General features: G+C 38.5%; 1 protein-coding gene across 4 annotated transcripts; it reads right to left on the bottom strand.

The window, feature by feature from the left end:
* Positions 1–1902: 1902 nt before the first annotated feature.
* LOC122667602 (E3 ubiquitin-protein ligase Topors) lies at positions 1903–12863 on the bottom strand. Of its 4 annotated transcripts, none has more exons than XM_043863951.1 (7): positions 12706–12863; positions 12271–12365; positions 11297–11376; positions 11147–11206; positions 10920–11028; positions 9449–9510; positions 1903–2200 (listed from the first exon to the last, which is right to left on the bottom strand). In XM_043863951.1, exons 1-7 carry the CDS (start codon positions 12809–12811, stop codon positions 1924–1926), a joined length of 789 nt encoding a protein of 262 aa, XP_043719886.1. In that variant the 5' UTR covers positions 12812–12863; the 3' UTR covers positions 1903–1923. The 4 variants fall into 4 exon arrangements, with proteins under 4 accessions (XP_043719886.1, XP_043719895.1, XP_043719878.1 ...); XM_043863960.1 differs by having other exon boundaries at positions 10920–11032; positions 11151–11206; positions 12271–12366; positions 12684–12862; XM_043863943.1 differs by having other exon boundaries at positions 10920–11032; positions 11151–11206; positions 12706–12861.
* Between the last annotated feature and the right edge of the window lie 1671 nt (positions 12864–14534).

Raw genomic sequence — 14534 nt, 5'->3', positions numbered from 1 at the left:
TTGAACACAATGATGAAAAGGGCAATGGGTTGATAATTATGCATTTTGTGTGTCCAAACCCAGCTTCTTAAAGGGCATAAATTTGATCCTCTTATTGTTCATAACCGACATCATATATACTTGCTGCCTCACTTTAATATTGCACATGAGACCTTTGGCCTAATGAACACTGCAAAATAAGGAGAGAACGGGGAATAAAAATTATTTTTACAATTTCGTTAATAAACTGCAGAGTTCATGAGGCTCCCATCATCTGCAAGGTTAGCATTTTTGTATCCTCTTCCCCCTTATTTTAGAGCTGGATTAATGTAAGCCATGAGAGCATGAGAATTCTATCCTTACAGTGTCTACGAGCAACACAAAACAAGAGACAGACTAGAAATTAAAAGAGCTGACAACAGCTTCTCCAAACATTTTATCTATAACACACACTGGGTCACCATCTCATTCACTGCATGAAATTACACCAGAAAGCAACTTGGGGAGGCAGGGAATCATCACATGAAGCTGAAAGAACAGCAAAAAAAATGAATTCATTTGGTGAAGATTTATGCTAAATCTTATGGGATAGAGAATCATGATTCATGCATCTGAAATGCTTCCAATGTGAAAACATCTGGCTCATTTGTCGATTTCCAATTCAATGGAGTGCCAAAATGAGGTGATCCTAGCTTCATTTTGTTTGTATTCACTATTCAGATCCATACTAAGAAAAATCAGCTATTAATAAAACTAGGCTACATCCTACCACTTTCATTCGGCTGCCAAAAAGTAACTCTCTGGACAGATTCACAGCAAATTCCGGATTGCCTTACTGCTAAAGAACTTTTCCCTTGGCCTTGGGAATATTTTTCCCTTTTGTTTGATATCTCCCAATCCCTCTCTTCCTTTTGGTCTGTAAATATTTTAAAACAACCTAGATCACTGATACAGCCTATGGATAACTTAGCTAGGCATGCTAGGATTACTCAGTCCTCAACTGACTGCTTGGATACTCTTGTTAATATTATGTTTAATTAAATTTTCTTTTCTTCACCAAAAAAAAAGAAAAGAAAAAAGATAGATGATGTGTAAGCAGCAAAAATGACATCCCCTGCAGGCTCATATGTATCATGCATCAATTCATTCGTAAAAGAAGGGAGTGTACCGAGAATCTTTTTACCCCAAAAAAATACAAAAAAAGAAAGGGAACTGAGAATCATCAACCAAATCCTTTGTTTTCATGTGTATAAATAAATAAAAACTTGGTTATAGTAAGATAAATCCTCTATATATGCAAGTGACAGAGTGTATGAAGTCCAACTAAGAATATGGAAGGTTACTACAGCTACCAAATGCAGCCCAATGCCACATAATAAATACAGTTCTTATTGGTCTAGGTACTAACAAAATATGATTGGAGTGTCCAGTTAAATCTTCATATTAATTTTAACAACTGATATGATACATAGAACAGGTTTATCAGCTCGCAAGCGATCCCCACAGAACTTGCCTTTTTCAAGGTTATAACCCTCAAGCCCTCCAATCCAAGGCATCTTTTACCTTCGACATGTACAAAGCCCATTTCCACACAGAAGGATTGCTCAAAACTGCGTCACCAGAGAGAACATCTCTCGCCTTTCAGTTAAACAAAAGCCAACTTCAGCAGAATGAGATGGATACAAAGCAGCAACTCCTGTTAAATTTTCTTTTCAGCCCTTGGTTGCAACTATGGAAATGGGCTTCCACATTCATGAGATAAAGGAAAACCTCCAGTTGAAGACTAACTATACTTGAGCTTATCCCATACCATATGTGCTTACACCAATCATGTTTTTGGGACCTGAGTTGCAGGCAGCACATGTTTGGGGAGATTTTTTCTGTAACAAGTGCTCCAACCAGAGGGCATCTGCTCAGGTAATATAAGTTCATAATGCACATTCTTCATTCATTGCTATCAAAATCCTCATAAAAAAGATCCTGTGTTTGTTCACGTACATCAGTTTCCTCACTAGTTACATCAAGAGTGCCAAGACCCAAAGACTGCATGTAAACTTCATCATAAGCTTCAATGGTAAGACCTGCAGCAAGGAACAGTTCTACCTCATTCACAAAGCGTTCTGTTCTTTCCATTAAGAATCGTTTTGCAGCATCAGATACCAAAGCCTTGAACTCCTCTTGTTTTCGTTCAGGTGTACTTTTGGAAAGTTCACATTCATTTCTGCAATATAATGCAGGAAAAGTGTTAACTCCCAGCTTGATCATACCACCAATTGGGTTCACCCAAATCATATTTTATATTTATGATTCTTACATGAACCTTTTCTTTTTTGTAAAAAAAAAAATAAACTTGCAAGCACTCACAGTAGTAATCTTTGTATAATGGTATATTGGATGGTTAAAAACCGTCTGATGCAGAACTGAAGACTTACCAATGTAGAAAGTCCAAGAAGTACCAGGCCTAATGTGGCCCAATTCTCGTTTAAACGGGCTTAAACGTGGGTCCACTTTGTTTTAGTTTAAGTTGATTTGTTTTATTTGAAGTGTTTTATGTTAAGTTTTGGTTGACCCGGTGGTTCAATGGTTCAATTTAAGTTATGCTATCTCTTTAGAGTTTAAGTGGTCTCCTACTTGTAAGGGAAGTCAACTACGGGTATCCTAATCTAGTTACAATTGTTTAGTTGCTGTTATAAATAAAAGACAGGGCAGCAATTGCAGCCTACGATTTTTGGCTTTCAATATTGTTTTCCTGCTGTGAAAAACAGCATGGTCTTGTGGTGATCAAGATGTTGGATCGGTTGTAAACCCAATCACTCCTTGCGGTGGGAATCCCAGGTTGCATATTCCTCTTCCTATCTTCTTCATTATCAGTTTCATTCAAGAGCTTATCCATTCCTGCATATCATTACACAGAATCAGCAGTACCTACAATTTGTCTCTCCTACTTTCTCTAGGATTTTCTAGTATTACATCATACACAGGTCAGAATTCTGTTCTGTTTCCACGGATCATATTCGGTCAGTGCTCTAAACCTTTTCATATAATCGAGTTTTGATTTTGCTGGTTGAATGCTATACTCCTATTCTAAGTTGGATTCAACACTTCCTATTTTGGGAGGTTATTGAAGAACCGATATTTGTTGATCTGTTAAGTCTAATATCAGTAGCATAGATTGGCCTATTGTTGGGTGTATTGAATCTGAAATCTGATCGTCAAAGATCAATCGACCGGTCAAACTTGATGTCTCCTACTCCAACTAGGAATTGACTATTCCAGCAGATCCGACCCTTGGATCAGGCTCAAACTTCAGCAGCTATTATAGACCATCAGAGGAGAACTCGACCTGCACTATCTGGCCATCTGAGTTGTTGATTTTGTTTTATGCGATTTCTCTTAAATTTGAAATTTTTGGTCTCTGTTTTTATTGAGTTTTGTAGCCCAATAAGGGCACTTTGGGTTTTTTCCTTTGTTATTTGTTTTTTTATTTCTCTCCTTAGCTATGATAGTTGGATATGGAGGGTATACTTGTAATTCTGTCCTAATTAATGAAATCTATATAGAGGGGCTGAGGAGAGTCACAACTCACTCAAGCATTTCAGCTCTCATTCTCTTTTCTCATCTTCTAACATGGTATTAGAGCATAAACTGATCTAGGGTTAGAACATCCATCATCTTCATCGTTTCTCTCCATCTCTAACAGCCCCTTCTACTTCTTTCTCTCTTCTTCTTCTTGGTCCTACATTTGCACTAAGGGCAGCACATATGAGTTGATCTATTGATCTTGTGCTGTCCTTCATCTACCTCATTCATTCAATGTTCTAGAAGCATAACTTTGGATTGATAGCTGCTGCCCCCTTCCTGCGATTTTGGAGTCTTCATACCTTGGAGATCAAGTCTTATCAAAGAGTGAAGATTGAGTCTCCCCTTCTTGAAGGCATAGTTCGAGAACTCGAGATCTCGCCGAGTTTCTCGGTTTTTGGAAAAGCCGAGACGAGACTGCCTGCGAGTCTCAAAAGTGCAATATCTCGGATCTCGGCGAGATCTCGGATCTCGGTTTGGATCTCGGTTTCGACATATTATTTTAACCCACCTACCACTTAAATACCTTACCTAATTGGACAAAACTCGACATATCTCGGTGAGATCTCGGTCAAGATCTCGGATCTCGGGTCCAAATCTCGGGTTGACCCAAAGTTGAGGCTTCGAGTTGGAAAAAAAAAATGCACCAACTCGGCGAGATCTCGACTCGTCTCGGTTTTTCCAAGAGCCGAGTTGGTACCGAGACCCGAGTTTTAGTACCTTGCTTGAAGATCCATATTAGCATACCTTGGACAGCTCCTATCATCCATTATTTCACAGTTCACACTATAACAGCAGCTACAGCTCTCCAAGACAAAAGTCAATCTCAACTGTCAGGTTTTTTAAAAACTCTGACACTCAATCGATATAGGGTTCTACTTCTCTGTTGCTGCTGATCTTTTGAGGGGTGCTTATCATATACTAGAGGAGTCTTCGACCCAAGTTTGAGGCCCATCCTCCAAGTTTTTGTGCAAGTTCTCTTTATTTCTCCTTTCAGCCATCGATTTCAGCATACAAGTGTGCTCGACAGGTGTTCGATGAATTACCTCTTATAGTTCTCCTTCTCCGATTAGTATGAAATTTTGAGAGTTTCTTCCATCATCATTCAAGAGTACTTGGTCCATATTTCAGCTTATTTCCTTAGAGATTTCTTGGGGATATTGCTATCCTTGTGTTGCTGCCTTGTTTGTTGAAGCTTCTTTCTTGAATCATCATGCCTGGCACCGATGACTCTTCTGCAACCTCTGGGCAAGATGGACAGCCCCTTCCCAAGATGGACAGCCCCGGACAGAACTCCTTCCACTTTCTGCTCCTATCAAGCTTGATGGGACAAATTACCTCAAGTGGTCTCAGACCATCTATTTGATCATTGCTGGTCGAGGACTGGCTGGTCACATACTTGGGACTATTCCCATGCCACCTACGACTGGGTCTTCGCAAGAGAAGTGGCTGTCCAATGATGCCATGGTCATGTCTTACTTGTTGGCATCCATACAACCAAATCTGTCCGACAACTTCATGCTTCTAGAGACAGCCCATCAGATCTGGAGTGCCGCCAAGGAGAGTTATGGGCGTATTGGGAATGCTGCACAAGTGTATGAGATTCGCAAGAAGGCTCATGAACTGACTCAGAAGGAGTTGTCTGTCTCCACATACTATGCTACACTCAAGAGCTTATGGCAACAATTGGATCGTTACTCCACTTATCAACCATCTACAACTTCTGATGTTGCTACCTACTATAAACACGTCGACAGTATCCATGTGTACGACTTCTTGGCTGGTCTAAATGTGGAGTATGACCCTATTCGAATGCAAGTGCTGAACCAGTCTCCCTTTCCTACACTGGACCAATCCTTTGCCATGATTCACACAGAGGAGACTCGTCGGGCTGCGATATTACAAGCTCCTACTATTGCTAGGTCCGCCCAACAGACTACTGCCAGCCCTGCTCCTATTGCCACTACTGACAGTGGTACTTTTGCTTCCAAAGAACTTGTCAAGTGTGAGCATTGCCACAAGCCCTATCACAACAAGGCTCAGTGTTGGAAGTTACATGGGAAGCCCGCTGATTTTGAGGCAAAACGAGGCCGGGGGAAGCTCAAATCGAAGGCCAATCTGACTGAAGCCACTTCTCCTACTGCTACAGTCCCCTCTGCTGATACTGGTTTTACTCAGGATGAGACGATAGCCCTCCATCGCATGCTCCAGCCACCTTCCGCTGCACCTTCCACGACATATGCTGCCTCATTTGGTTCTTACTTTCCCTCAGGTATTCCGGTCGGTAGTCATTGTGCATCGGCAATCTCCAGTCCTTGGATCATAGACTCCGGTGCCACTGACCACATGACTGGCTCCTCTCATGTATTTGATCATTATTCTCCGTGTTCTGGCAAAGATACTGTTTAGGCAGCGAATGGTTCCCTTTCTCCCATTCATGGAAAGGGTTCCATTCACTGCTCTCCTACCATTACCCTAAATTCTGTTTTGCATGTTCCTTCCTTTCTTACTAATCTTCTTTCCATGAGTAGTCTAACCAAAGATTTAATCTGCAAAATAACCTTCTTTCCTTCTCATTGTGTCATACAGGATCTGGAGAAAGGCCACACGATTAGGGGTGGTAAGGTACATGGTGGTCTCTACCCACTCGACACGAGTCAGACTTGTCCACCAACAGTTTCCTCTTCGGCTCATCAGTTATATTCAGCAACTTCTTCGGATCTCCATCTATGGCATTGTCAGCTGGGTCACCCTCCTCTGCAAACTTTAGCTTTTATGTTTCCTCAATTAGTTAAAGATTGTAACAAGGATGAGTTTTATGTGAAGCCTGTGTCTTGGCTACGCAGACTCGTTCTACTTACTCTCCAATCAATGAAAGAAGTACTTCTCCTTTTACTTTAGTTCATACTGATGTGTGGGGCCCTACCCATTGTGTTTCCATTTCTGGCTATAGATGGTTTGTTTCCTTCATTGATTGCTTTACTCAAACCACTTGGGTATATATGATGCAACACAAAAGTGACTTTTTTTATGTTTCCAGTTATTCCATTGTATGATTCAGACCCAATTCAATGCCAAATTAAAAATTCTGCGGAGCGACAATGGCAGAGAATACATGGAAGGTCAATTTCAAACCTATTTGGCTAAGAATGGCATCATCCATCAGACCAGCTGTGTAGATACCCCTGCCCAGAATAGAGTTGCCAAAAGGAAAAATCGACATCTTTTGGAAGTGGCTTGGGCAATTATGTTTGCACAGCAGGTTCCTCCTCAATATTGGAGTGATGCTATACTCACTACTGCCTACCTCATTAACCGTATGCCTACCCTTGTCCTTGATGGGCGTACTCCTGTTGACCTCCTTCTAGGTTCCTCCTCCTTTGTGGTCCGCCCAAAAATCTTTGGTTGTGTTTGCTATGCAATCATCATCTACATGGTAAGTTTGATCCTCGAAGCATCCGTTGTATTTTTTTGGGCTACTCCACCACCCAGAAAGGATACAAATGTTATCATCCCCTTTCTTAGCGTACATTTGTTACCATGGACATTGTCCTCCATGAATCCTTGGCATACTATTCTCAACCACCTCTTCAGGGGGAGCATGATCCAGTGTTTGAAGATGTGCATGATCTTCTAGCAGCTCCTATTCAGGGGGAGTCTTCTTCTACCCTTCCAGCTCCTATCCAAGGGGAGCCGCCTCCTTCTCCAAGAGTTCCAACTTCAGTCTCTAGTATGCCTCCTATTTAGAGGAAATGAAGACCTATGAGCCAAATTCCTGTGGATCAAGTCTTCAATCGGAAACACAAAGAGCAAGTTGAGATCACCACTACTGTACCACTTCTCCAACCGTCAGAACCTGATCCAAATCCAGATTCCACTGTGTTGCCTGGTAAGGATCCCTCTCTTGATTTACCTATTGCTACCCGTAAAGGCATTATATCTTGCACCTAACATCCTATCACCAATTTTGTTTCATATGATGCCTTGTCCCCTTCCTATTATGCTTTTGTATCCTCTCTTTCCTCTGTTTCTATTCCTTGAAAATGGCAGGAGGCAATAGCAGATCCAAAGTAGAAGACAGCAATGTTGCAAGAGATGACGGCCTTATCTAAAAATGAAACATGGGAGCTGGTGGCCCTTCCTTCGGGCAAGAAAATTGCAAATGGGTGTTTGTTGTCAAGTAGAAGCCTAATGGAACAGTGGATAGATATAAGGCCAGGCTGGTGGCCAAGGGCTTTACCCAGACCTATGGCATTGATTATCAGGAGACATTTGCCCCAGTGGCAAAGTTGAACACCGTCCGGGTCTTGCTATCATATGCTGTCAATCTTAGCCGGGATTTGCAGCAATTGGATGTGAAAAATGCATTCCTTCATGGAGAACTGGAGGAGGAAGTCTATATGGAGGTTCCTCCAAGTTTTGCTTGTGACAAGACTCATGGGAAGGTTTGCAAACTAAAGAGGACATTATATAGGCTGAAACAATCTCCTTGGGCTTGGTTTGGCAGGTTCCATAAAGCAATGATCTCTGTAGGATACAAACAAAGCAATGCTGATCACACCTTGTTCATCAAGCGGAATGGAGATAAGGTTACTCTTCTCATAGTCTATGTCGATGACATATAGGTGACTGGCAATGATGCAGAGAAAGTCTCTCACCTAAAGACATTCTTAGGCCAAGAATTTGAGATCAAAGACCTAAGACAGCTCAAGTACTTTCTTGGGATTGAAGTTGCCCGTTCTCCTAAAGGCATCTTTCTCTCCTAAAGGATATGTTCTAGACTTACTTTCAGAGACTGGTTTGTTAGGATGTCACCCATGTGACACCCCTCTAGAGGCTACTACTTGTCTACAAGATAAGAAAGATGATCCAGTTGATAAGAGGTGCTATCAAAGGTTAGTAGGAAAACTAATCTATCTCTCCCACATGAGACCAGACATTGCGTTTGCAGTTAGTTTGGTCAGTCAGTTCATGCATGATCTTTACTCCACCCATATGGCTGTTGTTCTTCGTATTCTCCACTACTTGAAGTCAGCTCCAAGGAAAGGGATTCTCTTATCTCCACATGATCATCTCCGCATTGAGGCTTACACGGATGCTGACTGGGGTGGTAACCCTGACAGAAAATCCACTTCAGGCTATTGTACCTTTGTCGGAGGTAACCTTGTCACATGGCAAAGTAAAAAAGCAAAATACGGTGGCTAGGTCTAGTGCTGAAGTAGAATTCTATGCCACGGCCCAGGGCATATGTGAATTCCTATGGCTTCAGAGTTTACTCCAGGATATTGGTAGTTCTGTTCATCATCCAATGATGTTGTACTGTGACAACAAAGCGGCAATCAGCATTGCTCACAATCCAGTGCAGCATGATCGTACTAAGCATGTGGAGATCGACAAACACTTCATCAAGGTAAAGTTAGAAAGTGGTCAGATCTGCATACCCTTTGTGAAGTCAAGAGATCAACTTGCAGATGTCTTCACCGAAGGGCTAAGTGGAAAGTTGTTTCATCCTAGTTTAGTCAAGTTGGGCATGCATGATATATATGTACCAACTTGAGGGGGAGTGTTGAGTTTTGTAACCCGATAAGGGTACTTTGGGTTTTTTCCTTTGTTATTTGTTTCTTTATTTCTCTCCTTAGCTATGATAGTTGGCTATGGAGGGTATACTTGTAATTCTATCCTAGTTAATGAAATCTATATAGAGGGGCTGAGGAGAGTCACAACTCACTCAAGCATTTCAGCTCTCATTCTCTTTTCTCATCTTCTAACAGTTTTCTATCCTGTCTTGGTTGGTACTGGTTATACATATCAAAACCACATTACCATCAAACAAGCTCCCTATATCAAAATTATATTTAGCGAAAAATTCATGTAAGATACTAAAACTTACCGTTTCATGAAAGATTCAACCACACCAAGTATGTGATGCATGAGAATTTCCACATCCTCCACCTATAGAATCATTTGAGCAGAGTTAGCCATTTGCAACAGATTGTAGTAAATAACCAAAAAAAATGAGTGGAGATTTTAAATTATGAAGAGCAAAACTTCAACCTAAATATGTGAGATGTAAATGACGAACAAATGGAATTAGGTGAGAAAAACCATCCCATGGGTCACACATCAAGATCTGCTTCAAAAGATCAACTAAATTTGATACTGATAACTATGCATCCAGTGCATGAGGCTCCCGCTACTACAGGGTCTGATAACTATGCATCATGGAGTAAATTTAGAAAATAGGCTTCATGATTCTGAAAGCTTGGGATTTCCATGAAGTAAGGCTTATGGTTCAGTGTTAGGCTCAAGACAAGTTATGTTAGGGTTTCTACCAAGCTATTTGAATCAGGTACTCAGAAATGCACTAAAACCACTACCCATCCCCCAACCTAAACATCACAAGTGTCGGTGAACTTTATTTTCATACCAATCCATGTTCCCTTGGCACATGGATGATACGAGGACCCCCATACTCATTGCACAGATCAAATGTTAGCTTGAAACAAACACAGGGAGAGCTTAAAACTTAAAATTGAGTTTAAAGTTGCGTAAGATTACAAGAATGCTGTCTCATAATAGTGGACACTATTGATATTGGAGAATCTACTTAAAGCATTGCATTCTCTTTAGATATGTTGCCACTGGTTTAATTTCAGCCACAAATCCATGGGTTTGAATGTCTACCAGTTCTTAATCCTTTCTTGGAATCCCAAATTGGAAAAGCCAGAAGAACAACTAGAATCCCTAGCCCTAACACGCTGAAAAAGTAAAAGAAAGAAAGCTCACTGTAAAACAAGCTAATTTAGGTCCAACCATAAAATGGGGGAAAAATTTTGCAGTCACACTCCTAGCAGCTCGAAGAGGGGGGGGGGGAAAAAACTCACGAAACTATTGAAAGAACCACAAAAGCAGCCCCCAAAAAACTTGGCATGCCCTTGAATTTTATATGGTCCATTGGACCAATAGATGGTTCCACAAAGGGCTGACCTACAGTTGACCACCAATGACTATGCTATACTGGCAGAAATTCACCCCTTGCTTGTAGTGAGAAATTGGTTGCTCCATCACACCAAATTCCTTTTGCCTTAACCATTAACTAAGAAACTAATGAAATTTTCCACCAAATGCATAGATTTTAAATGAACAACCAGTTGAGGTTAAGAAGCTCAAATTAGTCGATCAGTAGTTCAACTATTAACGGAGACACTCTCCCATTAAGTATATCAAGTTTTGGGTTATAAATAAGTCTTCCAATCAAAATTTTTGCAGCTTGAATGTAACAAGCTAGTTCAAATAGACAATAGAAGTTCTAGATCAGGAAAACACACAAGAAGAGAAAATGATACTGATGACAGAAATACCTTTGTCAACGCCTGAAATTCCCGTCTTAACCATCTTTGCAGCCATTTGTTTGGCTGAAGATACTTATTGCTCTTCCAATACTTCAATACATTGAATTTCTCATAGACGGCTCCTGTTACAACGCACACAAAAAGATCCAAATTGTGTTCTTAATTACAAAGAAATAATTTAGAAATAAAGGGTAAGAACAGAATAAAACCAGAAAATTAAAATAAATACTCATACAATACCTGGTTCACTGAGGTAGCATCTCAATCTATACTTGTGAACTTCTGATAACGAAAAGCTGCAAAAACGAAGGCATGGGATTACTGAAATTAATAGGAAAACATAAGAGAAAAAAATTACGTCCAAATTAGATACAATTATTGTGTACCTCTTCTCAACATCCTGGTTCGGATAATGCTGTTGAAAAGAATTCCCATCAAATCCATATATTATAGAGAAGTTATCACCCTGTGCAATATGAAGATTCTTAAATTTAGCAAAAATGTGAGTCGGACAAAACTCTATTCTGAAGAAATTAGGACGGAAAAAAATTAAAGCTAAACAAAAGTACTTCAAATTAAGAACATAAGTTTCTGAAAGACCACATCGTTATCAACTAACTATGTGATTCAGCATGTATAGTGCTACAACTTGTTTCCAATATCACCAGCTCATTAAGAAATGCAGATTAAGCCTCCAAGCGGATTCGTAAGAAAACACTTTTGATGCTTCTACCAAATTATATAGTGCCAGAATTCCTGCTGGTTTGACAGTCTTTGAAAGTATTTGTTTTAAAATAAGATATAAAAGAGAGAATATTTTGTATTGCATCTTACACCATTGATATGAGATTTCAATAATCTCAGAGTCCCCTATCGGTTATGGGGGGGAATCCCATAATGATCTTGACAAGGATAGTTTTCTTCAGGACATTGTTCAAGTACTAAAATGGTAAAAATGAGATTACACTCTGATGGATCTAGTGAAGCTAGGATGAATAAGAGTGGATGGACAAAATGTATGTTAAAGAAATAGAAGGATGGAATTATGGTATTCTGGAGTTGCTAAAAGAATGATTTCTCATGAAGACAGAAGACATACCGGAAGAGATCCAAATTTCAATTAAAGGGGAATTCAAAAAACTCATAGCAAATTGCCTAAATTTCACAGCAACAATGACCCCCCTGCAATGGTTGCTTCTAGGGAATAGATAGCTAGGAGTACCAGAAATATTTTGTGGATTTGTCAAAACTTGCCAGACTTGTATCAAAATTAGAGTGATCCTGACGTAAATAGCTGAATGTTACAGTTTAGGTGATTATCAAAATTGAAATTAACTCCCATCATATGATCATTGATTACCTTGCAAATAGGACACGTCACACAGGATTGCGGTTGAGGATGACGACTAGTAAGCAATTTTGCCCATTCAGCAATACAATTGTAGCAAAATTTATCTGCAAATTGGATGACGAATGCATCAGAATGGTGAACTATGAAAAAGTGAAAAGAAAATGTTACAAACGAGAGCCACAAATTGAAGTAAGGAAATTATTTCCGACTCATAAGAATAGAAATCAAAACCTTCTCATTCAAAAAAAAAAAAAACAACAAACGGAACAGCACGATGAGGAAGAACAGCTACTTGTACCGTTGCACAAAATTAAGCAAACTTAAGCAAGTTCTCTTTCATATAAAACCAATTTCACAGAGATGAATCCAAGGACACTGGACATGTTTAGAGTTTAGAGAATACAAATTCGAAGGTTCATCCAGAGAGGAGGAGTAGAGACATACGGAAACAGCCATCCAAGTAAGCTTCTTGCTGAACGGGTCCGAGGCATATGGGACATGGATTCAAAACTGAATCGTCGGAGGAAGACGAAGCCACACTCTCCTTCATGTCTTCCTCACCTTCTTCTTCTCCGTCGACTCTACTGATCTACTCTCGAGTCTCAACTTTCAAAGAGATTGGGAATTCTGGTTTAGGCTGCATTCGGTTGCTCTCCCGGAGGACGAGGACGGTGGTGGGGTGGGAAAGGGAAAGAAAAGGTTTTGTTGTTTCGTTACCTAGTTTTTTTTTTTGTTTTTTTTTTTTTTTTTTTTTTTTTTTTTTTTTTTTTTTTTTTTTTTTTTTTTTTTTTTTTTTTTTTTTTTTTTTTTTTTTTTTTTGTTTTTGGGGTTTTGTGGTTTTTTTTGTTTTTGGGGGGGTTTTTTTTTTTTTTTTTTTTTTTTTTTTTTTTTTTTTTTTTTTTTTTTTTTTTTTTTTTTTTTTTTTTTTTTTTTTTTTTTTTTTTTTTTTTTTTTTTTTTTTTTTTTTTTGGGGGGGGGGGTTGTTTTTGTTGGGGGGGGTGGGGGGGGGTTTTTTTTTTTTTGGGTTTTTTTTTTTTTTTTTTTTTTTTTTTTTTTTTTTTTTTTTTTTTTTTTTTTTTTTTTTTTTTTTTTTTTTTTTTTTTTTTTTTTTTTTTTTTTTTTTTTTTTTTTTTTTTTTTTTTGTTTTTTGGTTGTGGTGGGGGTGGGGGGGGGGGGGTGGGGGGGTGGGGTTTTTGGGGGGGGTTTTGGTTTTTGGTTTGTTTTTTTTTTTTTTTTTTTTTTTTTTTTTTTTTTTTTTTTTTTTTTTTTTTTTTTTTTTTTTTTTTTTTTTTTTTTGTTTGTTTTTTTGTTTTTTTGGGTTTTGTTTTTTTTATTTTTTTTTTTTTTTTTTTTTTTTTTTTTTTTTTTTTTTTTTTTTTTTTTTTTTTTTTTTTTTTTTTTTTTTTTTTTTTTTTTTTTTTTTTTTTTTTTTTTTTTTTTTTTTTTTTTTTTTTTTTTTTTTTTTTTTTTTTTTTTTTTTGGTGTGTTTTTGTTTGGTTTGGTTTTTTTTTTTTTTTTTTTTTTTTTTTTTTTTTTTTTTTTTTTTTTTTTTTTTTTTTTTTTTTTTTTTTTTTTTTTTTTTTTTTTTTTTTTTTTTTTTTTTTTTATGGTGGGGGGGGGGGGTGGGGGGGGGGGGGGGGGGGGTTGGGGGGGGGGGGGGGGGGGGGGGGGGGGGGTGTTTTTTTTTTTTTTTTTTTTTTTTTTTTTTTTTTTTTTTTTTTTTTTTTGTTTTTGTGATTTTTGGGTTGTTTTGGGGGGGGGGGGGGGGGGAATGGTTGGGGGGGTTGTTTAGATTGTGGGGATAATGAGAATAATTGAATTTTTTTTTTTTATTTTTTTTTTTTTGGGGAGGGTAAGTTTAGGGGGGGTATATTTTTATTATGACGCACCTAGAAAATTCAGAATTGAAGTTGTTTCCTAGTAAAATTTTTCATCGGAAAGTGTCCAACCTAAACCGAAAATCATGGATTTAATAATTGGTATCGGGATCGGAACTCGGATCCGGCTAATGATGAATGGTGTGGAATGTTGGGTAGTGAAAAAGCTTCATATATATAAATTTTGTTTAGCAAAAATGATGATGGGTAAAGTAAGGAATAATCATATTTGTTAGGTCACACAATCCAAGATCCAAATTATCTAGGGTTTGGATCATACCTGAATGTGTACGAAAACACAACAGAAAAAGAATTAAACGCCAAGCTTATGGTTACTAGCACACGAACAAATCTCTACGATCACAATAGGCTTCTCCATAGAGAACTCCACACCAT

The sequence above is a fragment of the Telopea speciosissima genome, chromosome 1 (assembly GCF_018873765.1).
Source record: "Telopea speciosissima isolate NSW1024214 ecotype Mountain lineage chromosome 1, Tspe_v1, whole genome shotgun sequence".
Lineage (NCBI taxonomy): Eukaryota > Viridiplantae > Streptophyta > Magnoliopsida > Proteales > Proteaceae > Telopea > Telopea speciosissima.
This window is presented reverse-complemented; position numbering and strand designations above follow the sequence as displayed.

Excerpts from the sequence above, each read along its gene's own strand:
- LOC122667602 (XM_043863951.1), bottom strand. The coding sequence starts at position 12,811 with ATGAAGGAGAGTGTGGCTTCGTCTTCCTCCGACGATTCAGTTTTGAAT. Across the intron at positions 12,366-12,705 it reads TTACTTGGATGGCTGTTTCC|ATAAATTTTGCTACAATTGT; the intron begins GTATGTCTCTAC and ends TCCAATTTGCAG. Across the intron at positions 11,207-11,296 it reads AACCAGGATGTTGAGAAGAG|CTTTTCGTTATCAGAAGTTC; the intron begins GTACACAATAAT and ends TCGTTTTTGCAG.